Source organism: Halteromyces radiatus, assembly GCF_025201355.1.
Source record: "Halteromyces radiatus strain CBS 162.75 chromosome Unknown BX664scaffold_1, whole genome shotgun sequence".
Lineage (NCBI taxonomy): Eukaryota > Fungi > Mucoromycota > Mucoromycetes > Mucorales > Cunninghamellaceae > Halteromyces > Halteromyces radiatus.
Window position 1 is genome coordinate 4,234,804 of NW_026251687.1, and position 25,756 is coordinate 4,260,559.

At 33.2% G+C, this 25,756-nt stretch overlaps 9 protein-coding genes across 9 annotated transcripts; 4 read left to right on the plus strand and 5 right to left on the minus strand.

Moving 5' to 3' along the window:
* Window positions 1–228: 228 nt before the first annotated feature.
* On the minus strand, window positions 229–1,731 carry BX664DRAFT_322899 (ATP synthase F1, gamma subunit). The gene is made up of 5 exons (XM_051543578.1): window positions 1,592–1,731; window positions 1,474–1,514; window positions 1,266–1,397; window positions 573–1,193; window positions 229–476 (listed from the first exon to the last, which is right to left on the minus strand). The coding sequence occupies exons 1-5, from the start codon at window positions 1,636–1,638 to the stop codon at window positions 445–447; spliced, it is 873 nt and encodes a 290-aa protein (XP_051405686.1). The 5' UTR covers window positions 1,639–1,731; the 3' UTR covers window positions 229–444.
* Window positions 1,732–1,872: 141 nt separating this feature from the next.
* BX664DRAFT_355455 (uncharacterized protein) lies at window positions 1,873–2,832 on the plus strand. The gene is made up of 4 exons (XM_051547814.1): window positions 1,873–2,029; window positions 2,111–2,183; window positions 2,260–2,301; window positions 2,374–2,832. The coding sequence occupies exons 1-4, from the start codon at window positions 1,979–1,981 to the stop codon at window positions 2,610–2,612; spliced, it is 405 nt and encodes a 134-aa protein (XP_051405687.1). The 5' UTR covers window positions 1,873–1,978; the 3' UTR covers window positions 2,613–2,832.
* A 71-nt stretch (window positions 2,833–2,903) lies between these two features.
* On the minus strand, window positions 2,904–4,690 carry BX664DRAFT_290652 (uncharacterized protein). Its single transcript, XM_051541900.1, has 2 exons — window positions 4,530–4,690; window positions 2,904–4,268 (listed from the first exon to the last, which is right to left on the minus strand). Exons 1-2 carry the CDS (start codon window positions 4,576–4,578, stop codon window positions 3,040–3,042), a joined length of 1,278 nt encoding a protein of 425 aa, XP_051405688.1. The 5' UTR covers window positions 4,579–4,690; the 3' UTR covers window positions 2,904–3,039.
* Window positions 4,691–7,060: 2,370 nt separating this feature from the next.
* Window positions 7,061–10,403, minus strand: BX664DRAFT_355457 (plasma-membrane proton-efflux P-type ATPase). The gene is made up of 5 exons (XM_051547815.1): window positions 8,555–10,403; window positions 8,193–8,471; window positions 7,895–8,105; window positions 7,433–7,799; window positions 7,061–7,347 (listed from the first exon to the last, which is right to left on the minus strand). The coding sequence occupies exons 1-5, from the start codon at window positions 10,382–10,384 to the stop codon at window positions 7,296–7,298; spliced, it is 2,739 nt and encodes a 912-aa protein (XP_051405689.1). The 5' UTR covers window positions 10,385–10,403; the 3' UTR covers window positions 7,061–7,295.
* Window positions 10,404–12,767: 2,364 nt separating this feature from the next.
* BX664DRAFT_363697 (chitin synthase) lies at window positions 12,768–16,469 on the minus strand (the record flags this gene model as incomplete). Its single annotated transcript, XM_051548387.1, has 5 exons — window positions 12,768–13,668; window positions 13,771–14,059; window positions 14,174–15,123; window positions 15,206–15,847; window positions 15,943–16,469. 5 exons carry the CDS (start codon window positions 16,467–16,469, stop codon window positions 12,768–12,770), a joined length of 3,309 nt encoding a protein of 1,102 aa, XP_051405690.1.
* Window positions 16,470–17,350: 881 nt separating this feature from the next.
* On the plus strand, window positions 17,351–19,201 carry BX664DRAFT_322908 (uncharacterized protein). The gene is made up of 6 exons (XM_051543579.1): window positions 17,351–17,668; window positions 17,751–17,959; window positions 18,041–18,132; window positions 18,213–18,469; window positions 18,537–18,622; window positions 18,688–19,201. Exons 1-6 carry the CDS (start codon window positions 17,458–17,460, stop codon window positions 18,943–18,945), a joined length of 1,113 nt encoding a protein of 370 aa, XP_051405691.1. The 5' UTR covers window positions 17,351–17,457; the 3' UTR covers window positions 18,946–19,201.
* A 739-nt stretch (window positions 19,202–19,940) lies between these two features.
* Window positions 19,941–21,109, plus strand: BX664DRAFT_322910 (uncharacterized protein). The gene is made up of 4 exons (XM_051543580.1): window positions 19,941–19,972; window positions 20,177–20,398; window positions 20,462–20,946; window positions 21,040–21,109. Exons 2-4 carry the CDS (start codon window positions 20,194–20,196, stop codon window positions 21,082–21,084), a joined length of 735 nt encoding a protein of 244 aa, XP_051405692.1. The 5' UTR covers window positions 19,941–19,972; window positions 20,177–20,193; the 3' UTR covers window positions 21,085–21,109.
* Window positions 21,110–21,652: 543 nt separating this feature from the next.
* BX664DRAFT_322913 (uncharacterized protein) lies at window positions 21,653–22,924 on the plus strand. Its single transcript, XM_051543581.1, has 3 exons — window positions 21,653–21,767; window positions 21,868–22,421; window positions 22,506–22,924. The coding sequence occupies exons 1-3, from the start codon at window positions 21,704–21,706 to the stop codon at window positions 22,803–22,805; spliced, it is 918 nt and encodes a 305-aa protein (XP_051405693.1). The 5' UTR covers window positions 21,653–21,703; the 3' UTR covers window positions 22,806–22,924.
* Window positions 22,925–24,863: 1,939 nt separating this feature from the next.
* On the minus strand, window positions 24,864–25,650 carry BX664DRAFT_322921 (uncharacterized protein). Its single transcript, XM_051543582.1, has 3 exons — window positions 25,366–25,650; window positions 25,243–25,301; window positions 24,864–25,167 (listed from the first exon to the last, which is right to left on the minus strand). Exons 1-3 carry the CDS (start codon window positions 25,496–25,498, stop codon window positions 25,093–25,095), a joined length of 267 nt encoding a protein of 88 aa, XP_051405694.1. The 5' UTR covers window positions 25,499–25,650; the 3' UTR covers window positions 24,864–25,092.
* Window positions 25,651–25,756: the final 106 nt, after the last annotated feature.

Here is a 25,756-nt window from a genome sequence, read left to right on the forward strand (position 1 = left end):
CTCTTGGTTGGTCTTATTTCTTTATTCTTTTCTTATTCTTTAGTGATGTACGATCTGCAAATTTTTGTCATCCGTATGATGTTAAGCTCTTTTGAGAGGCAACACCATCTGACATTGAAACAATAGAACACCATAGAGGCAATGTGGCTTGGTCTATCTCTCTCTGTTTGGACTATCACTTTCATTTAATAAAAATGTCAGGGGCAACAACATAAAATAAAAGATCTATTTTCACAACAAAAAAGTTCGATAAAATCTTTATTCATATATAAACTATTTCTAATAAAACAAAACATCCAAATCAGTTTATTTCAGTATATTTTCAAGTTGGAGAAAAGAGAAATATAAATAATGTGTGCGTGTGTGTGTGTATGTGTGTATGGTGAGAGGGTGTAAAAGGCAGAAATAAATGATGTATGACCTAAAAAAGGGAACCCAATCCATTTAAAGAGCAGAGGCACCGGTAATAATATCAACTACAAAAAAAAAAAAAGTTAGTTATGAAATCATTTGATTTTCCCTAGTTTATACTCATCAATCACTATATTAAATTCCGTTATTTCGCAACTTACTCAATTCGTTGGTAATGACAGCTTGACGACCACGGTTGTAGAACATAGTCAACTTGCCAATCATTTCACCAGCGTTCTTGGTAGCATTTTCCATAGCAGCACGCTTGGCACACATTTCAGCGGCATGACCTTCGACAAGAGCATGATGAATAGAGTTGGCAAGAGTGAATTGTTGCAAGTTGGCGAGAACATCATCTTCGATTTCGTAGACAGCAAAGTTGGGAGAAGCCTTGAAAGATTCTTGAGAGAAGTTGCGAAGGATATCGGCTTCATAAGAGATGGCAGAGATGAATCGGTTGTAAATGATGTCAACATTGTCGTATTCAATACCGGAGGCTTCAATGGTATCCACAATGGAACAAGCTTCATCAAAGGTAGGAACAGCCTTACCAATTTGGTTGAAACTCAAGACCAAGTTCTTGCGCATAGCACGAGACAATTGAGCCTTAGGTTTGTCACCCAACACAACCACTTGAGATTCAGGCTTTTCAGCAACAGCACGACGGGTAGCCTTGGAAACACTGCTGTGGATACCACCACAGAGACCACGATCAGAAGAAGTAGCAACAAACAAAGTCTTTCCTTCTTCAACAGGCTTGGTTTCGGCATTAGTGTACAAAGCTATGATGGATAGTTCATAAAATAAAACGTGTCAATAATCAATCCAACCTCATTGAAATAATAATAACTTACAAGAAGAGGCGTTACCAAAGGCGCGAGCACCTTCCATAGCACGTTGAGCCTTGTTGACCTTGGTGGAGGCAATCATCTTCATGGAACCGGTAATCTTTTCAATATTTTGAACAGACTTCAAACGTAATTGCACTATAGTCATATTTTTTTTTTCAATAAAAGTTGAATTAGTGGTCGTTCGTTAAGTCGAATATCAAAAAGAATATACCTTCTTTCAAAGTGGCCATGTTACGAGCTTGAACACCGTTGCTAAAAAAAAAAAAAAAGGAAGTCATTGTAAGTAAAAAAAAAAAAAAAGATGAGTAGTATAAGAATCATTATTTTACCGAGCAACAGCAGGACGAACGGCAATGCGAGAAGCAGTGGACAACATTCTCTTAATAGTAAATAAAAAGAAAGGGTTTTTTTTTTTTACAAAAGAGAAAGAGAGAGGGGAAGAATAAGAAGTGAAAAGAAAAAAAAAAAAACAAAAAACAACACAAGCGTGATTTGAAAATTTTTTGTGTTTTGTTTTTTTTTAGTCGGGGGGTGGTTAGGCCTTGATCAAATTTCCCTCTTTTTTTTTTTTTTTTTTTTTTTTTTTTTCTGATTGGAGACTGAAGGAATAGTTTGGAGCCGACCCCCATTTTTTCGCTCTTCACCAAACGTCATCAAGCAAACTTCTTCAGGCTCAGTCCGAACCTTTTTTTTTTTATATCTCTTTTTGATTCAAAATGACTCCTGATGGTGTACCCGATAAGTCTGACTATGTGGAAGCATTAAAGGTATATCTTTTTGTTTTTATTTTACTATCCTAGAAATAATATGATTCATTCAACAGTTTCTCTCTTTTTTTTCCATATTAGACTGTCAAACTTGAAGAATTCAAAGATATTGGCAAAATCCCTTGTGCACGTACTTCCCTTCTTTATGGCATGGGTGAGTGGTATATTATCGTTTTACTTTTATCTCTTTTTTTTTTTTTTTATTGACTCTTTTTTTTTTCCTTAACCAGGCGCTGCTTTCGGATTGGGTGGGATTCGATTCTTGATCAAACGTAAGGAAGAAAGAAAAAAAAAAAGGAAATTTATAGGAAATCATAAAGATATTCATTAATTTATATCTATAGGTTCAGTGCCTACTTCAGCCAACTGGGCAGTAGCAAGCTTTTGTGGTGTCTCAGTAGTTAATTTTGAATTATGTCAAATGGATAGGAAACAAAAGTTGGAACGACTTCGATTGATTGTCAAAGAAACAGATTCTAGTCCCAATCAACGACGACAAAAGGAGGCGATCAAAAAGAATCTTCAAGTGATTGTTGATGAAGATGATTTGACGAAACAACAACAACAACAACAACAAGAATAGACGTTTTTTGCTGAATTCTCGGTTATTTGATATGTATCGACCAATCGGATCAAGGATGTAATGTATTTATATATGGGGGACAAACTCATTATTGTATGTATATATATAGAATAGAACTTTTGTATTAGATAGGATGGATGAATAGTTTTGTTTTGATGAATGAATAAAAGAATACATCTTTTTTATTGGTTTCATTGTTTTTTTTTTTTGTTTTTTTTTTTTTTTTGTGTGTTTATCATTATAAATCAAATGTCGGAAAGGGGATAAGAATGTAAACTATTTTAAATATATAAAAAAAAAGAAAGAAAAGAAAGAAAAAAAAAAAAGAGAGAGATTCAGGGAGGAATGAATGGAGATATATAATAAACAAAAGTTGTATCTGATATCAAAAAAAAAAAAAAAAATCAAGTGATAGAGATCTACCTACTTAGGCAGCTTTTTGAGCATGAAAACCAAGGAAATCCAAAGGTACCTTCAAATCTGCTTGAGCCTTTTCTCTTGCGACTTGGGAATAATAGGTCAATTGAGATTGGATGTTTTGTAAAACAGGCACAACTTGAGTTTGTAAACCATAGGCGACATTCTTTGCCTTTTCCAAAGAAGCAATATCAGTACGAGCGTATTCAGCACGGACCAAGTCGAATTGATGGTTAGCAATATCTACCAATGAAAGTACACGATCTTTGAGCCATTGAGGAGGTTGAGATTGTGTCTTGACAAAAGATACCACTTGATTGAGTTGAATAGAAACTTGATTGGATAATCCTTGTAAACGTTCGGTGGTGATAGAGTGCCATTGTTGAATACGTTCAGTCACAGCAGGAGGCAAGCGACGTTGAGTGGCATCGACGTACACGGTAACAGATTGAGTCAATGTAGTTTGAATGGATTGCAAATTGGTGGTGGCAGTTTGAATCAAAGCAGAAGCATTAGCCCATTGTGCTAAATCATCACGAGATTTAGGTACTTGAGATGCCGTGGACTTGACTTGATCAGTGACACGTTGAGTCAATCGCAGAGTGGCTTCATTTAACACACCATAAGCACGGTAGATTTGATTCACTTCTGATTCATCCTTCTTCTTCTTGATATCCTTTGTCTTGTCGTTGTCATGAGGGAGATAGCGATGAACAAGAGCTTCCACATTATCCACCACGGTTACCAATTGTTTGTTTGCATAATCAGCAGGGGCACGCACTGTAGTCAAAGTAGTATCCAATCGTACCTTGACACCATCGATGACTTGATAAGATGGTTGACGCACAACATCAATTAATTTGGAGGTAGGTTCGTTGACAACAGGGAATCTGGATTGAATCAAGTCCAAAGATTTACAACCTAATTGATCAGCTTTTTCCAAGTGAGGTTGAACATAGCTTTCATAATAAGATTGGACGTAAGCAGGTTGTTGGCTGGTGTATTTGCTGACGGTGGAGTAAGTCGAGTTGGCAGTAGCGAAAGCGAATCGTCCAAGACTAGTTTTATTTGCCAAATTGGAAACAGAAGATACACTATCATGGACAAGTGGGATGGATGTCACACGTGAGACAAACTGGGCCTTTGTTTGTTGTTGTTTCTTGTTGTCGTTTGTTACTGGAGATTGTCCTTCCTTTGTCGCCTGACCATTTGATTCGGAATGCTTAACATGTCCATTGCCTATAATTCATCATCATCAATAAAAAATAATAAAAAAAAAGGAAAGAAATAAAAAAAAAAGATTAGTTTTAGAATCATAAAAATATTCATATTGACTATTGCCCCAACACATTAATCACGAATGGCACACTTTGTTGGGTCCACGCGTAAAAACTTTTTTTTTTTTTGGTATGATAACGATTTCAATAATGAAACATCCAAATAAAAAGCCCCTAATCTATTATTTATATATATATATATATATATCAATGATTCACTTACCATTTTCATTGTTGTGATGATGATGGTGGTGATGATGATGTCTAGCCATGATATGAAAAGTGATAAAAGAAAGTGGTCAAATTGAAAAAAAAAAAGTAAAAGAAGGGAGATAGATAAAAAAAAGTGATGAAAAGCGGAAAAAGAGAGAGAGAAATAAAATTTTATTTTACTCACGCTAAAAATTGTAGGCTTATAAAAATATTTTTTTTTTAGGGAGTTGGAAGATAAAGCATCCCAATTTGAGACGATAAACAAATCCATTTATTTATAATATAGCAACCAGTTGACATCCTTTTTTTTTTTTTTTAAACCATGTGAAAACTAGTTCAATCATATATCATCAAACATGAAATAATCACTGATTTCATTTATCCTTTTCTTAATCTTTTTTTTTTTTTTTTACTCTATAATGACTATAAAATTGGTCAAAACCAAATCAGGATGGAAACAACGAGCCTCTTTGAATTTCACATGTATGCCATAGTCGGGAATCATGGTCAGTGCTTTCTATATAAAAAAAAAAAAACCTGCGGAATATGAAAATGCATTACTTCACTATCCTGCTTTGTGTTTGGAAGTGGTTCATTAGATCATGTGAAAAAACCTACGCCTTCCCTCCAATATTTTTTTTTTTTTTATTTTTTATTTTTTTTTTTTTTTAACAATGGTGATAGCTAAAAAAGAAACTTTATCATGTTTATTTACATTAAAGCTTAACTACTTTCCATCATCATCTTACTTCTTCATTATCATTTATTCTTATTAGACAATAATAAAAAAGATTCTTTCTTTTTTACCATATGAAAAAAGTTTTTTTTTTTTTTTGAGAAAATGTGGTACATTTGATGTGTACTCAAGTTTAATTTGGTGGTATAAAGTATTTTTTTTTGGTTTCCGACTTCTGCTTGTGTTTTTTTTTTTTTTTTTAGCTCGTCTAAAAAAAGGAATGGGGCGGATTCAAAGTGTTAGAAAAGGTAAAGAATTCGATTTTATATATACTCATTAATTGAAAATCCTTTTTTCTTTTGGTAAGATAGACCGAAACAATCATCATTTGGTTTCATATCATTTTATCTTTTTTTTTTCATTGTTTATCTGATGATGATGGATGAACATAATATTACAAAGACAAGAGACATAGTGATGGGATGATCGTGGATATAAGATGGTTAATATATGATGATGGATGATAAATGGTTAGTATCATGATAATGTTTGATAACGATTTAATTGACGTTCAGAAAATGATTTCTATGGTATAGTCTCTACTATCATCTTGATTCCTTGTTCTATTCCCATGACGAATTTTTATGATAATTATTGTCACATTCCACAATAATACATATGATGATGATGATGATGATCGCTGTGATAAGTTATCCATTGTCTTGGCTAGTGTAATCTTTGTCTTTCATCTGTCAAACATACTTTTTTTTGTCTTTGGTCTTACTTCACGTGGGTGTTCCAAGATGTAAAACAAAAAAAAAAAAAAAAAAAAGATGACGGTCCTTGATTACACCAGAAAAACTTATATATATTTTCTTTTGTTTGTTGTTTTAAGGGTCTTTTGATGTGTTTGTTAATCGCGCGCACTTGTATTTATTCGGAATAGGCGGGGTTGAATATGTCTAAATATATAATCCAAATGGTTGTGATGAAAGGATAGATAAAGATTATGCAACCCAAGATTGATAGGTTAATAACCAGTAATAAGAGGTATCTATCACCTTTTCATCCCTTTATCTATCACTGTAAACTAAAATAATAATATCTATCACTTAATTCATTTCTCTTTGACCTTGATATTTTAACTACTTTTATAAATTGGGAGGTAATTGTTCTTAATACAAGTGAAAGAATCTGATTTTTTACAGCCAAAAATTTCGAATTCCTCAGCCAAGTTTTGGTTGTAAAAATGAATGGTCGAATCCATTTTTGGAAAGATCAATGAAGTCTTTTAGTGTTTATTGTGCATTAGATGGCAAGTAATAAAATGGATTAAATGGTATTAAACTATCTTCTTGAGAGGAATCTAATGGTGGAGATTTTATTGGATGATGATCATTATTGAACGAGGAATGATGATATTGATATTTCATTTTTTAATTTACTCTATAAATTGGGAGGTATGATGTAAATTATTATTAAGGTCACTGAAAAAGAATATCTTCATGTATCTTCAATTCAAATTTGGTATGATGATGGTCAATTTTGAGGGAGAAATGAAAAAAAAAAATTAACTGTTCTATTTCAACGCTGGATGAACATATAAGATAGATTCTCCATTTTTTAGAGCCAAATGTTTGAACCTGACGCATGCGCATTTCTTTTGACACTGAGATGAGGGGCTGTAGATGGAATTTTAAAGATATTGAATACAAAGTTGTTATCATCATGAATAAACAGATGTATAGACGATAAGAATTTCCTAAAAAGCAGGACCAGATATATGAAAAAAAAAAAAAGCTTCTTCATTTTGGGAGGGATTCATATTGAATCCAATTGATTGATTTGTATCAACGAACTAATTCTAAATGACATTGATTTGCTGTGATTTTTATTGACCAATTAATGATAAAAAAAAAACAATCATAACCTTTTTTGTTGATTATTTTAAAAGGATGTATACCACACTTGGGCAACGCTACAAAGTAAAAGTAATAATAATGAAAATAATAATGATAATAATGATAGTAATTGTAATAAAAATAAATGATAAAATAGTAAAAAATAAAAAATGACAAATGGAGTTGGAATGAACCTAAACTATGGCTTTTCTTGTTGGAAGGCGGCAACGATGTTATATGCATTGGTCATACTAAAAAAGGTAAAAGCAAAACAGATCCATCAATCATCACAAAATTATAATGATGCTTTTTTATATATATATATATAAATCTTACCATGCGATCTTGTTCCAAGACTGTTGTACACGTAGGGCTTGAGCATGATCAGATTGCCTAATAGCTAGTTTTTCACGACGAGAAGGTACAGGGACTAATTTGGCGGTCATTTCAAAGCTCCAGTATCGGAAGATATAAACTTTAACAACATCTAATATCATAAAGTAAACCAGAGAAATACCCAGCACAGTAAGACCAATCACCCATCCACAAGGAGCAACACCTTCAGCTTCACCGAATACACCATACACTGAGAAGAATAAAGCAACAATTTGGGTTCCAATGATACAAACAGCAAAGATCCAATGTGGCATGTTTTCCCACCAGAAACCAGGTACACGAGTGGAGAAGATTACAAAGTGAGGAGCTAACAAAAAAAAAAAAAAAAAAAAAAAAAAAGGTTGAATGAATAATCAAGTTCTTGTAAGGACAGTGATAACATTTTTTTTTTTTTTTTTTTACCAGAAGAAATATGTAGATACATAATAGAATGTAATTCATTATCAGTAACATGAAGGATATCCCGACAAACATAAAAATGACCAAACGAGAGAGCAGCTAATAATACGGCAAGTACTACGGAAAGAGTCAACAGTTGTCCTATACGCCATTTATCAGGTCGTTCAGAAATTTCAGTATTGTCCACAGAAATCACCAAAGTAGCGGCATCATTCTATATATAATCATTATAAAAATAGAAATGAGAAAATCCAATCATCTAAAAATATCATCCTATTCTTGATCATTTTTTTTTTCTTACCAAGACACAGATCATAATCAATAATACTGCAGGCATAGTCCAATCTTCAACAATAGTGACAATAAACATGAATAATAAAAAGTGTATAGTGGAAGTAATACGATATAAAGCATAAGACCGTAAACGTTGGAAAATAGCTCGAGAGGTGATGATACCATCCGTAATAGTAGATAAACCGGGAGCTAATAGAACAATATCAGCAGCAGATCGAGCAGCATCAGTACAACCTTCAACAGCAATTCCCACATCGGCTTTCTTCAATGCAGGAGCATCATTGACCTGTTTATTTTTTTTTTTTTTAAAAAAAAAAAAAGGTAATGTGATGAGAACATATACACATGCATTTATATAGGAGTACTTACACCATCACCAGTCATACCAACCAAAAGACCCTTGTTTTGTAACAATTCTACTACACGATATTTGTGTTCTGGAATAACTTGAGCAAATCCATCAGCACGTTGACAGTGTTCAGTAACTTCATCTTCAGATTTGGAGGGATCCACTAAATGATTTGCATCCAAAATGACACGACCCATACCTAAACGAGCAGCGACTTCTTTGGCAATGATTTGTTGATCACCAGTAATCATCTTGACATCCACACCTAGTTCATTACAAGCCTTAATTGTATCTGCTGAATCAGGACGAGGAGGATCCAAAAGCGAGATCATACCCACCATTTCAAATTGTTCCATTGCTTCATCCACAGTTTTAGCCACACCCAAAGCACGAAGACCACGACGAGCCAGACTATTGACAGCACCCACAGCTTCATCATGCCCACCGACTAACTTTGTGATAACTTGAGGTGCTCCTTTGGCGACACGGAAGGAAGTGTTGGTATCAGTATTGAGAATCGTCGCCTGAGTCATTTTGGTGACAGGATTGAAGGGTTGGAATTGAGTCACCTTGAAACCGGGTACTTGACGAGGATCTTGTCTGTTTTTGAGAATGTCCAGAGTAGATTCAGCAGCACGTCGCACAGCCGATTCAATAGGATCGTTCGCACCAGGTTCAGCAGCCAAGAAGGAATATAAAAGGATATCGTCTTTTGTATAGTCACCATCCAACCAAGGTTCATCAAAGGTCAATTCATTCAAAGTCAAAGTACCTGTCTTATCTGAACACAATACAGAAACAGACGCAAGTTCTTCCACAGCAGTCAGGCGTTTGACAATGACTTGTTTGGCGGCTAATTGTTTCGCACCAACAGCCATAGTCACGGACATGACGGTAGGTAAACCCACAGGAATAGCAGCCACGGTAAGCACAAGACAGTTTTCAAGTACCATTTTCCAGTTACCCTTGTCAGTTCCCTTGAAGCGCACCATTTGGTAAATAAAAACAATCAAGACCAAGACGACAGTAGACCAAATGAGAACATTACCAATCTTGCCAATAATCTTTTGGAAATGACCTTCTTCAGCAGTGATAGCAATAAGATTTGCAGCTCGGCCAATAAAAGTATTAGAACCAGTTTTAGTGACGACGGCTAATTGCTGACCTTGTTTAACAATGGAAGAAGAGTAAACCGTTGCAAATTTCTTTTTGGAGACAGGAAGTGATTCACCGGTGAGAGCAGACTGGTCGATTTGTAGCTCCGCATCATTGACTTCCCCATTGACACCTAAACCTAATAAACGCGCATCAGCAGGAATAATATCACCAATTCGAAGGACAATGATATCACCGGGGACTAGTTCCTTGACTTCGACTTCTACCAACTTAGCATCACGGAAACAACGAGTTTTGAGAGCAAGGGTTTGACGTAAGGCATCCAAGGCAGATTCAGCTTTAGCTTCTTCAATATATCCAATAACAGCATTAATGAGTAATAAGGCCAAGATAATACCAAAATCAATCCAATCACCCACAACAGCAGCAATGATACAAGAGATTTCAATCAAATAGGAGATGGGACCAGTAAAATACATAAGAAATTTCAATAAAGGATTCGTTTTTCTTTCGGGTAGTTCGTTCAAACCAAACTGTTCAGTACGTTCAGCCACTTCTGTACTAGTTAACCCTACTTGTGGATCCGTTTGTAATAATGCCTCTAATTCGGGTGGTATATCATCTTGATGTTCCACATGTTCATGATCTTCAAATTCGACAGCGTTCTTCTTTTCATCTTCCATGGTCATCTTGTTGTCGTTGTGAATAGTGGTATCGTCGTTCCGTTCAGTCATTCAAATAAAATGGATAACTATGATGATACATAAAAAAAAATTGATACGTTGTTGAAGAGAGTGTGAAAGTAAAAAAAAAAAAAAAAAAAAAAAAAAAAAAAAAAAAAAAAAGAATTTTTATATTTACCTTTTAAAAAAGTAATATGTATATATGTATATAGATAAATGAAGATGCGTGCGTATGTATATATGATAGAAGGAAAAAGATGATCAAATACAAAAAAAAAATATATTAAACGTATAAATGGAAATATACTAATATATGTATATATATTATTTATATTTATATATAAAGTAAAAAGAATAAAACAAGAAGAAAGGAAAAGAAAGAAAAGAAGAAGAAGAAGAAGTAAAAAAAAAAAAAAAAAAAGAAATTCGGTCGTTTTTTATTGTGATTTGATCCGGTTGAGACTGATGAGGACAAAGTTCAAATTCCGCTAGTAATCCATCTCACAAAAAAAGCACATTGATTGTAGGTTTACATGACCATCACTCTCTGCCAAATACCCCCAACTCCCTATTTTTATCAGCATCATCACCAACCAATAAATGACACAACAAATAAAAAAAAAAAAAATACAAGGGAGTTTATGACCCCCTTTATTTATGAACCTTACTCTTCCCTTTCAAGAAAACCTTGTTACGATTTCTTGCATAAAAACTATATTTCATCTACCGCTTTCCTTGAGGACAATTACTTACTGCTTCTTCATTCATCTAATAAGAAATAATAATTATAATAATAATAAAAAAAAAAGATCATCCACTTATGAAAATAATCATAAAAAAAAACATTATCCCAAGGTTGACCGAATCATGTACGTCATTGACATCATTTACTTTTAAGACGATTCTATTCAATGATTGAAATATTACCAACAGTTGAGGGGACAAAAAAAAAAAAGAGTCAGAAACATGAACATATTAAGGAGAACGGATTAAAAAAGAACAAAAGGGAGGATTTTCAAGAAAGAGAAGAAAAGGGAGAAAAAAAAAACTGAAAGAGTGAGAGAATGCATCACATATTGAAAGTAGCTGTGTGTCTGATTTTTTTTTTCTGCATCTACTTTCTTTTTGAACGAAGGAAAACTCCTTTCTTAGGTATACCTATTTTCCCCTTTGACCCCGTTTGACCCGCCTCCCCCGGCCCCTGACAATCATTTCTCCTGTTTTTTTTTTTTTTTTTTTCTTTTTTGGTGGGGGAGACGGAATTCTTCTCCTTCCACGCCAACCGCCTTTTTTTTTTATGCTATAATCTAACTACATCATCAAAAATGCTCATCAGTATATAAATGTTTATATAATCTTACTAAATTAACATAGATCACATTTCTTCTTTTTTTTTTTTTTTTGAACCTTTCTATTTTGCTTATAATAAATAAATCAATATCACTACTCAAAAAAAAAAGGAGTTCATCCTTTGATTTTCTGTCAAGATTCAAAATTCATGCAAGCGGGGTTTGAAGAGTGTGCCTGTCCTTGATGATGGTTTGCAAGGCAACGAACCTTGATCATCCTATTGTTTCTTATTGGGAAAAGGAAGATATATAAGGAGAAGTTAAATTTACCGCTTCTTTTTCTTTGGGATTTTCTTTTTTTATTATTTCCATGAAGAAAAACAACAACTTGACTAAAATAGAGTGAAAGGGATAAAAGGGGTGAAGCCGGAAGAACAAAAAAAAAAAAAAAAAAAAGGTTTAAGAGGAGGGATCACACTTCCAAAAAAGAAAAAAAAAAGGTTGAGAGCATGGCAAGAAAATGGCACCGAAAACGTTTTTCTTTTCTTAATGGAAAACTATTTCATCATCATCATCAAAAAGATCATCTGGGAATCATAGAAAGCATCTAGGAATCATTTATCCTTCCTCATCATCATCATTAAATATATAGGACTTCAGTAATCAATCATCATAGAAGTATTCATCGTCATAGAAAGCATAAAAGTCATCTTAGAAGTCAATATCATCATCATCATCATCGAAATAATTCAAATGAGTACTTATTCTTATCAAGATTAATAAAAATTCCTTCTTCAATCCCTAACAATGTCTTTTTTTTTTTTGTTGAAAAATATGGTTATATCAAAAGAGGGAGAATATGTGACTGAAACGCATGATCACGCCCAAAAAAAAAAAAAAAAAAGAAATGATCATCACAAAACGCCACCTAACATTCAAAATAAAAATGCATAATGGAGTTTATTAGGACTATACAGAATAAGGAAATATATATATAAAAAAAAAAAAACAAAACGACATACTAACACTAACTATTCTACTACTACTACTATTAATACACATAAATACATTCCATATATATATATATATATATATATATATATATATATATATGATATAAATCAAAGAGACCAAACTATTATTCACTAATTCATGTCTTGTGACGATCGTTGCTGCATATCAGATAATGGTACCTCTTCCACAGGATCATCTTGAAGTTCATGACGTATTTTACTTGATCCATTGCTATTGTTATTGTTGTTGTTGGGTCGAGCAGATGCACCATTGAAATAGGAGGAGGGAGAAGGAGTACCAGCATGGACAATAGAAGATGAAGAAGCATCCATCATGCCATCGGGCATGACCGCCATCTGAGCCAAAGGCCAATCACTTTCATTTGAATGTATTGAACCCAATCGTTGTCGTTGTAAGAGCATCATTGAATCGCGGAAAGCTTCACTACGAGGACGTTCCAAAAATCGAGGAGCTGGTAATTGATGATCCAATGCATACTGAATACGTCGTTCTCGTTCAAATTCGTGCCATCGTTTCATCGTAAATACAGTTGAATCAAATTCTCCATCCTTGTCACCATGACCATTTTCCTTTTGTTCACCTTCCACCTTCCGTGTATCTCCCCAAGAAAAATCATCAAAATGCCAATACGCATACATTGGTAATACGAAGTTCCAGACAGGGAGACTAAACAGGTACAGCAGCATCCATCCAACATATACCAATTTGCGACTTGTCATCATAATCAACACCGCAGGAAGACCAAGGATTAACGCCAACAAAATCAAGGAGATTACCGATGGTTTGCCCAAAATAGCCATGATGATCAAATACAAAGTAAAAGAGATCGCCGCTGGAAGTGCTAGAGTACCCACCAAATCCATAAATACTACAAATTGCATTGAGAAACAAAAAGTGCCACAAAGATCATTGACAAATAATAATTCCATCAAGTTGTGAATAGTGGAGTTGATCCATCGTCGTCGTTGTGATAGTAATACCATAAAAGTATCTGGCACGACCGTCTTGCATCTAAATGTATGTAATGTAAGATACATATTCAGTCATTAATGTTTCCATGTATATATATATATATATATCTATTTGTTTTTTTTTTAATTGACATCAACTTACACAGCTTGAGGAACAAACATCATCTTTCGATTAGGAAATGTCTTGAGCATCAAAGTAGATAGATAACGATCTTCACCTAATAACAATAAATTCTTCTTGTGTAAAGTATCCACCACATTTTCAGAATAACGTTCAACAATATCAGGATTGGCAAGAATAGGGACATAAAATCCTTCACCCTTGGGTGCCTTGATGCGGTACATGCAGAAACAACCAGGAAGACAAGTCACCCCACCAAAAACGGATTCAAATGCTTTGCTTTGATGATGAGAAATATAATATTCGAATACTATAATAAAAAGTTTTACAAAATAAGAAAGGAAAAAAAATAGAATCAGCTTCCTCTTTTTTTTTTCTTTTCTTTAATTTGTTTCCCTTTCTCATATAAATCATAATCCTTTACCTTGAATCATACTGACCCAACTATCCTTCTTGTTGGCAATCTTGGTTTCACCACATAGACCAGAAATAGAAGGATCCTTGACAGCACACGAGACCAATCTTGTCAAAGCATCCGGGTAAAGTTTGGTATCGGCATCAAGCATGAGACACAATTCAAATGCATCGGGAGGTAAACCAGTGACACGCCAGACCGAGTTGAAGAATTCATATTCCATACGAGTCATTCGTTCATCAAAAAGAACTTTTTGCATAAATTGCATTAATACCATCTGTGAATCTCGTTTTCCTCGATTTCCAGGTTTAGCCGCTTCTTGTTGTTCTTCCATTGTTCCACATTTCACAATTGTCAACATAGGTACTCGTTGTTGTAAACTTGGATCCACTGTTGCATCATCAAACTTGTAAAAACCAGCATACACTTTGGCCATGTTGTTTTTCTTCTTCCCATCCGCAATTGCAATATAAGGATATGCCTGTACTTGGTCGGCAGGTACAATCAGATCACGCATCATATCCACACAAATATCTGGTGTTGATTTGCTGTTCCCATGACCAGTGATGATACCGTCGCAGATGACTAATAACAACTTGTGTGAGTTTGGATAATCGCTCACAGCAATCGAATCCAATGTTGTCCGAATCCCATCCTCTCCTTCTGAATAACATGTCACAAGACAGATCGTAGGTGCAAGTACAAATTTGAAGGGCATATAGTCGATTGGTGGTTGTGGATTGACATAGGGTGATAACGGTAAAGGACATTTGGGAAGGTTGTTGTTGTTACTATCACTACCACTAGAAAGAGATGTTGTTGATAAACGAGGCGTTGTTAATGCCGAGAGTCGATGTCCACTTGCATTATCATAATAACTGAGTCGAGGGGTAGAAGCTCCTCCAACATTGCCAAAGAATGTCGAATTTGGACGACTTGATCCAAATCCATTGGGTAAACTAATCACATAAAAAAAAAAAAAAGATGATGAGTATAAATAAATGGTTAAAAATGAATGATCTTTTTTTTTTTTTTTTTTACCTCATCATAGAAGCACGTTGCATAAAAGGAGCATTGGGAGCAGTAGGAGTCCAGATGGTAGAGTTGTTTGCAGAAGGAGAAGCCAAGACTGCTGTACTACCAGAATCGAATCGATGAACACCATGTTCAGGTTGAGTAAAACGTGATGTTTGAGGTAACAATGTTTTCCTATGTTGTTTTTTGTTGTAAGGATTGTTAGGTTGAAGTGCATAAGGAGCAGCAGCATCCATGTTACGAGCCCAATTTTCAATATCTTCTTGTCGTTTCATCCGTGCTGCATAGTTTTGATCTTCACTAAAATGACCCAATTTCCACGATAAAAACCAACCAAAGATCACAGCCAACATAAACTTGACACCAATCACGGCCAAAATCACCACGAGTGATACGTATAGCACAATATCAGAAGCAATACATCCAATACTGAAAGTGTCAATAGCTCCCACCTTGATCAATGAACGTAAACAGGCTGCTTCTTGTTCCCATTGATTACCTTCCTTTCGATATGCTTGGATATAAGTGGTCATATCTTTACCAGAGAACTCTGTCACATTGTTGAGTATAGATTGAATCAATCCATCTTGTAATACACCAAAATAGTCCAAAGGTAATGATTGTAATAGTTTGAGATTAAGAACATCCCTGTTTCAAAAAAAAAAAAAAGTAGATTGATATTAATTCATATATATATATATATATATATTTATATATGTAAATATATGTAAATATATGTTTACCCATTATAAGCCATATATTGATTTTCTTGATTCAGATCAGACCAATCATAATAAACACGAGCAGCTTTGTTAAAACCACCACCATCGTTTTTCTTTGGTACACCATTTTGATAAAAAGAGTTGTATTGTTGAGTAGCAGCAGAAGAAGTATGACAACTAGTGTGATTGGAAAATTGAGAGGCAGATGGAGGCATAGTTGAATTTGGATTGAATAATTGACAAGGGAAAAAGACAGATTGTGGACCTTTTTTTAATGTAAGTACAGAATTACATGCAGATGTATCTACTTGTTGTTGAAATAAAAAGGAGGCATCCATACCACCACCATTGAGAGGAGAATATAATACATTTGTAGAAGCATTAGTAACACCAGGAATAGCAGGATGAGAATCCCAATCAGCCAACATATATGCCCATCCATGTATGATCATATATCCATTATTCACTTGACCACCATGTACACTGAGAGGAGGAATAGGACAAACAGCTTGAGTAAAACCAAAAGTTAAAAAACCAACAAAACCCATAACAAGTATAATTATAGAGACTAAACCAATTTTTTCTCTCCAAGCAGATTGAGCAGGACCATCAGGAATGCCTAATAATAAAAAATAATTATCAAAAAAATGTTAGTGTAACGATAGTATAAATAAAATATATAAATATATATATATTTACCAGCACATCGTAAAATTTGTTTTGGAATACAACAAGTAATCAATAAACAATAAGTATACCAAGGACTAGGCCATTTCCGTTTTTTTTCATTAATTTCAATGGTTGAATCATCTATAATTTCCTTTTCTTCTTCACGACCTAAAATACTTTTTCCTCGTCGGAGTAATGAATGTTGTTGTTGTTGTTGATGTTGATGTTGTTGTTGTTGTGATTGAATGGAATATCCTATTGGTGCAACCTTGTCAGGGTCTTGTTTAGTAATAGCTTGATGATAATGGTAAAGTCGATGCGTTTTGTCTATTCTTTCTCTTTCAGGTCGTACTAATGATTTGGATCGTTTTGGATGATTATTATGAATACCTTCAGAAGACATTGGTAAAGTTTCTTCTTCTTCTTCTGATGAATTAAATGATAATTCTCTATTCAATGCTGGTTGATAAATTGATTTCCTTTGTTGAGTTGTCATTTATGATTCCATCTAATTAAATATACAAATAATAAAGTAATAATAATAAAGAAGAAAAGAAAAGAAAAAGAAAAAGAAATGGTAAAAAAAAAAAAAAATCTTTCTAAATAACAAAAAAAAAAAAGGACGGTGTTCTAAAAATATCTAAAAGGAAAGAAAGGCCAAATTTTTTTTTTATAATTTCGTGTCACTTTCCTTTTTCATATAGTTCTACTTCTTTCCCACTATGGCGTTACTTTTTTTTATTTTATTTTTTCTAATTTTTTTTTTTTTTTGTCTCTCCCTCTTTCTCTCTCCATCTTTTTTCTCTTTGTCTCATCTTTCTAATTGTTTTATTATTATTATACATTCTTTTTGTTGAAATAAAAAAAATGACTATTCAAAAAGATAAACCAACTGTACTTATTCTTGGAGGTACTGACTTTATTGGTCGTCATTTGGTTCATTATTTAGTCACTCAAAACTTGACTTCTCATATACGCGTTGCTGATAAAATGTTACCTCAAACTGCTTATCTATCAAAACAACACGAACAAGCTTTTGAAAAGATTGAATTTAAACAAGCTAATTTGGTTAATCCAGGTATGAATAACTATATATATATATATATATATATTCACTTTTATTTTATTTATTTATTTATTTTATTTTTTATTTATTTTAGCTTCTATTGCTTCTTGTTTTCAACGCGACGATAATACTGAATTTGATTATGTCTTCAACTTTGCTGCTGAATGCAAGTATTCTCAAGTAGAAGAAGTATATCAAGACCGCATTTTGAACCTCTCTGTTAACTGTGCAAAGGAAGCTGCTAAAAGAAAAAATAAATTCTATCTCATGTTATCCTCTGCTGAAGTTTATGATAGTGATCAGGTAAAAATATATATATATATAAAAGGATTCATGACCTTTTTTTTTTTTTTATTAAACCATTACGTATATATATATATATAGGTAGCCTCCAAAGAATCATCAAAAATCAAACCATGGACTGTGGTTGCCAAATATAAATATCAAGCTGAAGAACAATTAAAGAAAATGGAAGGGTAAAAAAAAAATCAAAAAAAAGTAAAAAAAAAAAAAAAAAAAAAAAAAATAGACGAATCTGATTATTTTTATATATTAGATTGAATTTAGTGATTCTTCGTCCTGCTGTTACTTATGGTCCAGGGGCTAATACAGGCTTGACTCCTCGTCTCATCATTGGTCGTGTTTACAAACATTTGAATGAAGAAATGACTTTACTATGGTCTAAGGATTTGAAATTGAACACTGTACATGTCAATGATGTGGTTAGGGCATGTTGGCATTTGGCTTTATGGTATCAATCAACAGAACATCCACAAGTACCTATCTTCAATTTAGCTGATAAACAAGATACAGGTAAGTATATATAAGAATGCATATACAAATAGAATTAGATGTTAATTTTTTTTTTTTTTTTTTTTAGATCAAGAGACTATCAATACCCATTTACGTGCCATTTTTGGCATTCAAACTGGTTATCATGGTAGTGTTGTCTCAACATTTGCCAAGGTAAGATAAATATATATATATATATATATATGGTTATGGCTCACTACTTTTTTTTTTTTTGTTAGCTTAATTTAAATTCAGTAGTGGAAGATATCAACGAAAAACATTTACAACCATGGGCAGATATTTTGAAAGCCAACAACGTTCAACATTCACCATTATCACCCTATTTGGATCCAGAATTATTATACAACAATGCTATCTCTGTCGATGGAACTGCGATCGAAGAAAGAACTGGATTCAAGTACTCGGTACCTTATCTCTCCAAGGAAAATTTACAACAAATCATTGATGAATTCAAAGCATTGAATCTTTGGCCGTGAAAGAAGTAAGAAATGGATAGATACTTGGACTAGTTCAATTTGGTTTGTTTTCATCCATCCTTGGTTTTAATTTTTGTTTTAGTATTGCTATCCCTTATTATTGATTTATTTTTATTACCCCTTCATTAGTGTTCTTACTAGTCTATTTACCTTTTTTTTTTTTGTCGTTTATCTATTATTATTACTTTTTTTTTATTTTTATTTTTTCCATCTACTTTTCTTAGCATAGAAATAAACATTTTCCATTTACGATCCATTGTCCTTTTTTTACAAGATTTGTCTTAATAGTTTTACCGATGTTTATTGTGCATGATGGTACCTGATCCTTTATTATTGGTTTTATCTTTTTTACAAGATCCGCTTTAATTATCACTACTTTTCTTGGCAAAAAAAAGGATTAGTTTATATCATCAACATTATCTATGAAACATATTGATAAACAACACTATTTGTTTAGTTTGCTCTAAACTTATCGAGATGTCATCTCCGGAATGCTTCAATGTATATTTTTAAACGTTTATCAATGCGATTCTTCTTCCTCTCTCTTTGTGACACCACTTAATTTTTAATGGCAGCAATGGGATTGGATTTCCATCAAACAAAAAAAAAAAAAAAAAAGAATATCATCTAACTATTCTTTGAAATAATATCATGTCATCAAATATACAAGAAATCGAGAAGGAATCATTTTCAATATTCGGGGGGGGATACATAGATATCATTAAGTAAAAAGAGAGAGAGTATGAGTTTTCCTCATAAATAATTTTATCTTCTGCCTTCTTTTTCTTTTTAGCTGGAGTACCAAAAAAAAAAAAAAAAAAAAAAAGAATTGAGATCACATCTATGATTGGCCTGAATTTCAATCAACGCCATTTTGCTTGCATGGGCAAGAGACGCGCATTTGTTTCTCTCTTCTTTTCTCTTTTATTTATTATTTGTAAACGAATGTCAACCTATCCAAACAAAAATAGAATTAGGATGAATAAAACTGACGACTAAAATAAATTTTCATTATACACCCGCCAAAGTAAGTTAGATCGAGCATATCAATTTGAAGGAAAAGAGCAAGTTTCCCTTTTTTTTTTTTATGCAATATTACTAGTGGGAAAAGTCAAAAACGACAAGGGTTTGAATGATGAAACCAATAATAATAATAAAAATCTAACTTTCTCTTTTCTACTTTTTTTTTCTTTTTTTTTTTTTTTATGTTCATTTCTTTTTTATCATTTAGGTTTATTGTACTAAAAGATGAAGATTCCTGAACAACCTACTCCCAACTTGGTCATTGTCAAGAATATTGGAAAAGATACAAGTCAAGTAACCTTGGAAAACTTTTTTGCATTTTGTGGCAAGATCTCAGACATTGAATTACAAGAAGATGGTGATCAGCAGAAAGCCTTGATTCTATTTGAATCTTCCAAAGCAGCCAAGACAGCCGAGTTACTTAGTAATGGTAATAGAAATAACTATAATAATGAAAAACTTAAAATTAATGATTTATATATTTATGTATTAGCATTGGTGGAAAATAATCATATTCAAGTAGAACCTTACTTTGAAACTACGAAAGAAAAGGTATCATCAAGTGAATCGGAAGGTACAGAAAGTAAGAAGGAAAAGCAAGGTGAAGAAGAGGAAGAACAGACTAGCAAACCTGTATCCAACATTATGGCTGAACTACTAGCGTCAGGATATCTATTGGGTGATCAAGTGTTAGCCAAAGGGATTGAATTTGATCACAAGTTTGGTGTTCGAGAAAAAGTTCAACATTACTTTGATCAAATACGAGAAAATTTGCAGCAATGGAATCAACAATATCATGTGTCGGACAGAGCCAACGAAATGGAACAGCGAATGGGTTTACAACAAAAACAAAAGGAAGCCTCTGAAAAAGCACAAGATTGGTTACAACATTCTCCTGCTGGACAAAAAGTTGCTGGTTTGGTCTCTCAATTCTCTCAACAAATTTCGGATTTACATCATGAAGCTATACGTTTAAAGGTAAATATACAAAAATTGTATTTTTGTTGGGGAAAATTTTTATCTTGTGATTATTATCAACTCACTCTCTCCTTTTTTTTTTTTTGAATGTAGTTGATCAAACAAGGTGAAGCACAATCCAAATCTGGTACATCTTAGGTTTTATAGTTTAGTATTTTAGTATAGGTGGATTTACTATTAATAAAAATATATTTGAATGAAAGAAAATGAATGATGTTATGACAAAAAAGAAAAAAAAATGATGATTCACATGTTATTACTGTAGGCGGAAGGAAGAACAGAAAAAAAAAAAAGGCCATGTCATATGATCTAGATTCTAAAGTATATGGGCGGATTGTGGATAGATCATTTGCTCATTTGCATACAGTAGTCAATGCTTGGAATGATCCATTGAAAATCTGTGCAGATGACCTTGTTTATGGGTTATCGTTATGGTCAAATCCCGATATCACGTTATATATCACTGTCTCCGGCTGATTCTATTTATCTACATTTATGTCTTGTGAATTTAACGGAAGGGGGAAGATCAATGAAGAAGAAAAAAAAAAATGGAAGTCCCCGTCTCCCTATATATATCATTTTTTTTTTTTTTTTAGTGGGACGGACGATCGGGAGTACTCCGCTGAGACCTTTTTTTTTTTTTTTTTTTCTACTGGTTCTCCACGCATAAAAGGTTTTTTTTTTTTTTTTGTACAAATAAAAACCCTTTTTTTTTTTTCTTTCATTTTTTTTACTTTATTTTACTACTTATATAAAAATGCTTTCATTGGATTACCCACAGGTTTTAAAACATGATATGGATTATTACGTATCTGGTCAATGTAAGCAAAAAAAAAAAAAAAAAAAAAAAAAATAAAAAATAAAAAAAAGAATCACCATTCATATATATACCTTCTTCCACTTTTTTTAATCCATCCGTAGTGAGTTATAGCACCAATACCTCTTCTACTACTATGGCCACATCTAACATCATGACATCGTTACCTTATTGGAATACTACAGATTCAAACATGGATATATGGCATCATACTGGCTATGAACAAGGTTTACTTCCCTTACTTCCTCAACAACAACAAAATGATGATCACTCTATGAGATCAGATGCATCATCTATAGTACAATCTCCATGTTTTGTTACTTCATCACCATCTATATCTACTTTTTCATCCATCAGTCCATCTCCTCAACAACATCATCCGCTTGATACGTCATCCACTTCTTCTCCTCCTCCTTTTACTTCTACTTTGATGACCGATAATAATGAAATCACACCTATTATTACATTACAACAATGGTCAAGAGAAGCTTTGATTGATCGTGTACTGACATTAGAACAAGAGTTAGTATACTATCATTCGTCGGAATCACCAAAACAGGATGGTTGGCAATGTCGATGGGATTCATGTGATACTGTTACATCCACTTTGGAACAGCTGACCGATCATCTTCATCGTGTTCATGTTGGTAGAGGAAAGGTAAATGATTGATATTGATGATAAGTTACATCATCTTTTTTTTTTAAAAAAAAAAAAGCAATAACCCACTCTCTATATGTATAGGCTACTTATTATTGTGGTTGGACTGGATGTGCTAGACATGATAAACCGTTTACCAAACGACACAAAATGCATAATCATCTACGTACACATACAGGAGAAAGACCTTTTGTTTGCCGTACTGCTGGATGCCAAAAACGATTTTCTCGTCCTGATTCCCTGAGTACTCACCAAAAGACTCATAGCAACGTGCGTCCTTTTGTCTGTGCTGATTGTGGTAAATCTTATTTTCATGCTCGGTCTTTAAGAAAACATTTGAAGGCTTCTCATCATCATGGTTTCTCCAACAATCTCATCGGATGATCTACTTCCGAACGGAACCCTACCTTGTACATATACCCCATCTCTCCTTTTTTTCTTTTTTTTTTTTATTTATTCTATGTATGTCATTTGATATTTATCTTTTTTTTTTTTTTCAGTTGAACCCTTTTTTGTTGTTATTAGATGCTGGATCATCATCTCGTTTTTTAACTCTACCAATAAAAAACGATATGAAGCTGAGCTTCCTCTTTCTACTCTTTTTTTTTTCTTTTTTTTTTTTTTATGGTGTACGCCGCTTGCTGGTATCACTTAAAATAGGAAAATAAACCTTGTTTTTTAAAAACCAGACTTTTTGATTTTTTTTTTTTTCACTTCCTTCGTCTTTTTTGCTTTTTCACCATGTCTGATGTGATACCAGCAACCTCAACTTTAATAGATAATGCTTCACAAGAATTAGCAGAGTATTATAGCGTCGAAAGAACAACCACATCTTTGGTAATATAAAAAAAAAAAGATCAAAATGCTTCTTGTGTTACTTATATCATTATATATAATATGTTATTTAGCTGAATAGTGTTCAGCAACAAGGTGCACAATGTATAAAACAAATTCAAGATACCAAACATACAACTTTACAAGTAATTTATTGACATAAATTGATAAACATGTTTACTGACTGGGTCTATGAATATTTCTTCATCATGGATAGATTCAGACGGATACAAAAACATGTCGGGATGCTTTAGCTTCATTACGTCAACAAGCTGCATCATTACAACAAGCTTTCAACACCATCGATAAGCTAGAGGTAATAGATATATAATATAAAATGGATATGTCTAGTTGTGCTTAGATAACCTTTTTTTTTCTCCATAGTTACTTGTTAATCAAATGAACCATACTTTGACCCAAGTGACCCACAATGTAGACGATATGGAACGCGCAGTGCAAACTAGTTTACAGAAACCTTCTTTACCCTTTCGCTTTGTAAGTTACTCATTCATCTTATATAAAATATAGGATCAAACGTTATCCATACCTTTTCTTTTAATCCTTATTCTTTTTTTTTTTTTTTTTTTTAGTCAAAACGATCAGATTCACCTGTACAGCCTTATTTTCCTCCTCCACAACATGTAGATATTCCTTCCTCTCAATCCCTCATTGATCAATTAGATAAAACTTCTTAGTTCTTTTTTTTTTATGTAAATAAAACATCGCGCGCTTCATTACCGCTATTTTGATTTTTTTTTTTTTGTTGGAATGTATTATAGATAAGCAGATGATAGTATGATGATGAGATGATATGTGATGAATGGATGAGAGGATGATAAATGGTGATGGGATACTATGTGATGATGACTCAATGAAGGTTCCACGGTGGCAATGACGAGCTTTGACTTGAAAAATCCTCAGAATCGATTACTTTTTTTTTTTTTTGTTGGTCAAAAATGGTGTCACATTGTCGGCTCGCTCGTGTCACTATCTGTACTCTCTTAAATATCTAATAATGTGATATCATACGCAATGATAACCTTTTGATTTATAGATCTATCAAAGGACAAAAAAGAATGGTTGATGTTTGTACAAGTGCTAAATTTATTGATGATGATGATTGTTGTATGAAATGGGGAAAAGAGAAGGAAAATGAAAAACAACGATGATCAAGAAGTTTCTGAACTAGTGGGAGTATATTGGTAAGGTGGATTATAATATGGAAGGGAAGTAGACATAATCCCGTACCCTTGTTGTTGTTGATGATGGTATTGCTGTTGTGCTTGCTGGGGTTGATTTTGGGTATTCTGATATGTGTAATGATGTGGTGCTATATGGAAGGTCGGTACTTGATAATAAGGTAGAGCAGGATTATAATAACCTGTTTCGAAAAAGAAAAGGTATTCGTGAATACTAATAGTAAGATCAAAATTTTATCCTCTATTATCTGTTTTACCATTGTAACGTTGAAGATGTAGATGATGAGGATGATGCTGCTGTTGTGGTTGTCGAAATTGTTGATATTGGAAATGATGATGACCATAATTCATCCGGCGATGATTTTGGTAATGTTTTTGTTCTTGATGATGTTGGCTACTCCAAAAAAAAAAAAAAAAAAAAGTATGAATGCAATCGATGACAATAGTTGGAAATAATAAAAAAATAAATAACGTACACTTTCCTTGAATGATCGCCCTTAATAGGAGCGCCTCCTAATCCTGTAACATAAGCAGCTTGCATTCCTTTTGGACCTTGAATTAAATCATATTCAACCTGAATGTTCCTCGGAAAAGTAAATCAATAAAAAATATATATGAGCAAGACAACATCATGACGTCTAATTGTCTCGTTCTTTCTCCTGTATATTCATCTTTTCCTCCAATTTTTTGTTTGATAAATTTACCTCTTCACCCTAAAATAATGAGATAAAAGAAAATGACAGTAATTAAAAAGATGATCGTGACCAAAATGATGTCATTTGACTTACTTCGCGTAGACTCTTGAAACCACCGTTGTTTTGGATCGCAGTATGATGAACAAATACTTCTAATAAAAAAAAAAAAAGAATTATTTTCAACGCGTTATAAATTTGCTTTCACATATCTATTACCTTCCATTGTATTTGGATCCTTCAGGTTAGCCGAGGAATCGTTCGGAAGGATAAAACCATAGCCTTTAGTAGAGTTGAAAAATTTGACTTGTCCCGTCTTTCGTGTTGAGGTTGAGTCACCACTGATCGCCATTATTGTTGTTGTTCTTGAATTAAAGAAAGAATGTATATATAAAATGACAAAAACAAAGGCAAAAAGGTTGTATTGAGTGAAAGGAAAGGGTGGTCGATGATATTGAAAAGGAAAGATGAATAAATTGTATAATGGCCAAAAAAAAAAAAAAGAGAGCGGAAGAGAAAGTGAAAAAAAGGAAGGCTGGATCTTTGATAGAAAAAAAAAAAGTAATTTGCGTTCGTCACATGGTATTCGCACATATACACGCGCGCACAC

What these genes read in the sequence shown, in the direction of transcription:
- BX664DRAFT_322899 (XM_051543578.1), bottom strand. Translation starts at nt 1,638, where the DNA reads ATGTTGTCCACTGCTTCTCGCATTGCCGTTCGTCCTGCTGTTGCTCG. An exon ending in CATGGCCACTTTGAAAGAAG is followed by an intron (nt 1,398 to 1,473) that starts GTATATTCTTTT and finishes ATATGACTATAG; the next exon opens with TGCAATTACGTTTGAAGTCT. An exon ending in TGTCATTACCAACGAATTGA is followed by an intron (nt 477 to 572) that starts GTAAGTTGCGAA and finishes TTTTTTTTGTAG; the next exon opens with TTGATATTATTACCGGTGCC.
- BX664DRAFT_355455 (XM_051547814.1), top strand. Translation starts at nt 1,979, where the DNA reads ATGACTCCTGATGGTGTACCCGATAAGTCTGACTATGTGGAAGCATTA. An exon ending in ACTATGTGGAAGCATTAAAG is followed by an intron (nt 2,030 to 2,110) that starts GTATATCTTTTT and finishes TTTCCATATTAG; the next exon opens with ACTGTCAAACTTGAAGAATT. An exon ending in TTCCCTTCTTTATGGCATGG is followed by an intron (nt 2,184 to 2,259) that starts GTGAGTGGTATA and finishes TTCCTTAACCAG; the next exon opens with GCGCTGCTTTCGGATTGGGT.
- BX664DRAFT_290652 (XM_051541900.1), bottom strand. Translation starts at nt 4,578, where the DNA reads ATGGCTAGACATCATCATCACCACCATCATCATCACAACAATGAAAAT. An exon ending in TCATCACAACAATGAAAATG is followed by an intron (nt 4,269 to 4,529) that starts GTAAGTGAATCA and finishes GATGAATTATAG; the next exon opens with GCAATGGACATGTTAAGCAT.
- BX664DRAFT_355457 (XM_051547815.1), bottom strand. Translation starts at nt 10,384, where the DNA reads ATGACTGAACGGAACGACGATACCACTATTCACAACGACAACAAGATG. An exon ending in TGATTATGATCTGTGTCTTG is followed by an intron (nt 8,106 to 8,192) that starts GTAAGAAAAAAA and finishes GATTATATATAG; the next exon opens with AATGATGCCGCTACTTTGGT. An exon ending in TCTTGGAACAAGATCGCATG is followed by an intron (nt 7,348 to 7,432) that starts GTAAGATTTATA and finishes TACCTTTTTTAG; the next exon opens with TATGACCAATGCATATAACA.
- BX664DRAFT_322908 (XM_051543579.1), top strand. Translation starts at nt 17,458, where the DNA reads ATGACTATTCAAAAAGATAAACCAACTGTACTTATTCTTGGAGGTACT. An exon ending in CAATTAAAGAAAATGGAAGG is followed by an intron (nt 18,133 to 18,212) that starts GTAAAAAAAAAA and finishes TTTATATATTAG; the next exon opens with ATTGAATTTAGTGATTCTTC. An exon ending in AGCTGATAAACAAGATACAG is followed by an intron (nt 18,470 to 18,536) that starts GTAAGTATATAT and finishes TTTTTTTTTTAG; the next exon opens with ATCAAGAGACTATCAATACC.
- BX664DRAFT_322910 (XM_051543580.1), top strand. Translation starts at nt 20,194, where the DNA reads ATGAAGATTCCTGAACAACCTACTCCCAACTTGGTCATTGTCAAGAAT. An exon ending in AGCCGAGTTACTTAGTAATG is followed by an intron (nt 20,399 to 20,461) that starts GTAATAGAAATA and finishes TTTATGTATTAG; the next exon opens with CATTGGTGGAAAATAATCAT. An exon ending in ATGAAGCTATACGTTTAAAG is followed by an intron (nt 20,947 to 21,039) that starts GTAAATATACAA and finishes TTTTGAATGTAG; the next exon opens with TTGATCAAACAAGGTGAAGC.
- BX664DRAFT_322913 (XM_051543581.1), top strand. Translation starts at nt 21,704, where the DNA reads ATGCTTTCATTGGATTACCCACAGGTTTTAAAACATGATATGGATTAT. An exon ending in TTATTACGTATCTGGTCAAT is followed by an intron (nt 21,768 to 21,867) that starts GTAAGCAAAAAA and finishes ATCCATCCGTAG; the next exon opens with TGAGTTATAGCACCAATACC. An exon ending in TTCATGTTGGTAGAGGAAAG is followed by an intron (nt 22,422 to 22,505) that starts GTAAATGATTGA and finishes CTATATGTATAG; the next exon opens with GCTACTTATTATTGTGGTTG.
- BX664DRAFT_322921 (XM_051543582.1), bottom strand. Translation starts at nt 25,498, where the DNA reads ATGGCGATCAGTGGTGACTCAACCTCAACACGAAAGACGGGACAAGTC. An exon ending in GGATCCAAATACAATGGAAG is followed by an intron (nt 25,302 to 25,365) that starts GTAATAGATATG and finishes TTTTTTTATTAG; the next exon opens with AAGTATTTGTTCATCATACT. An exon ending in GTTTCAAGAGTCTACGCGAA is followed by an intron (nt 25,168 to 25,242) that starts GTAAGTCAAATG and finishes TCATTATTTTAG; the next exon opens with GGTGAAGAGGTAAATTTATC.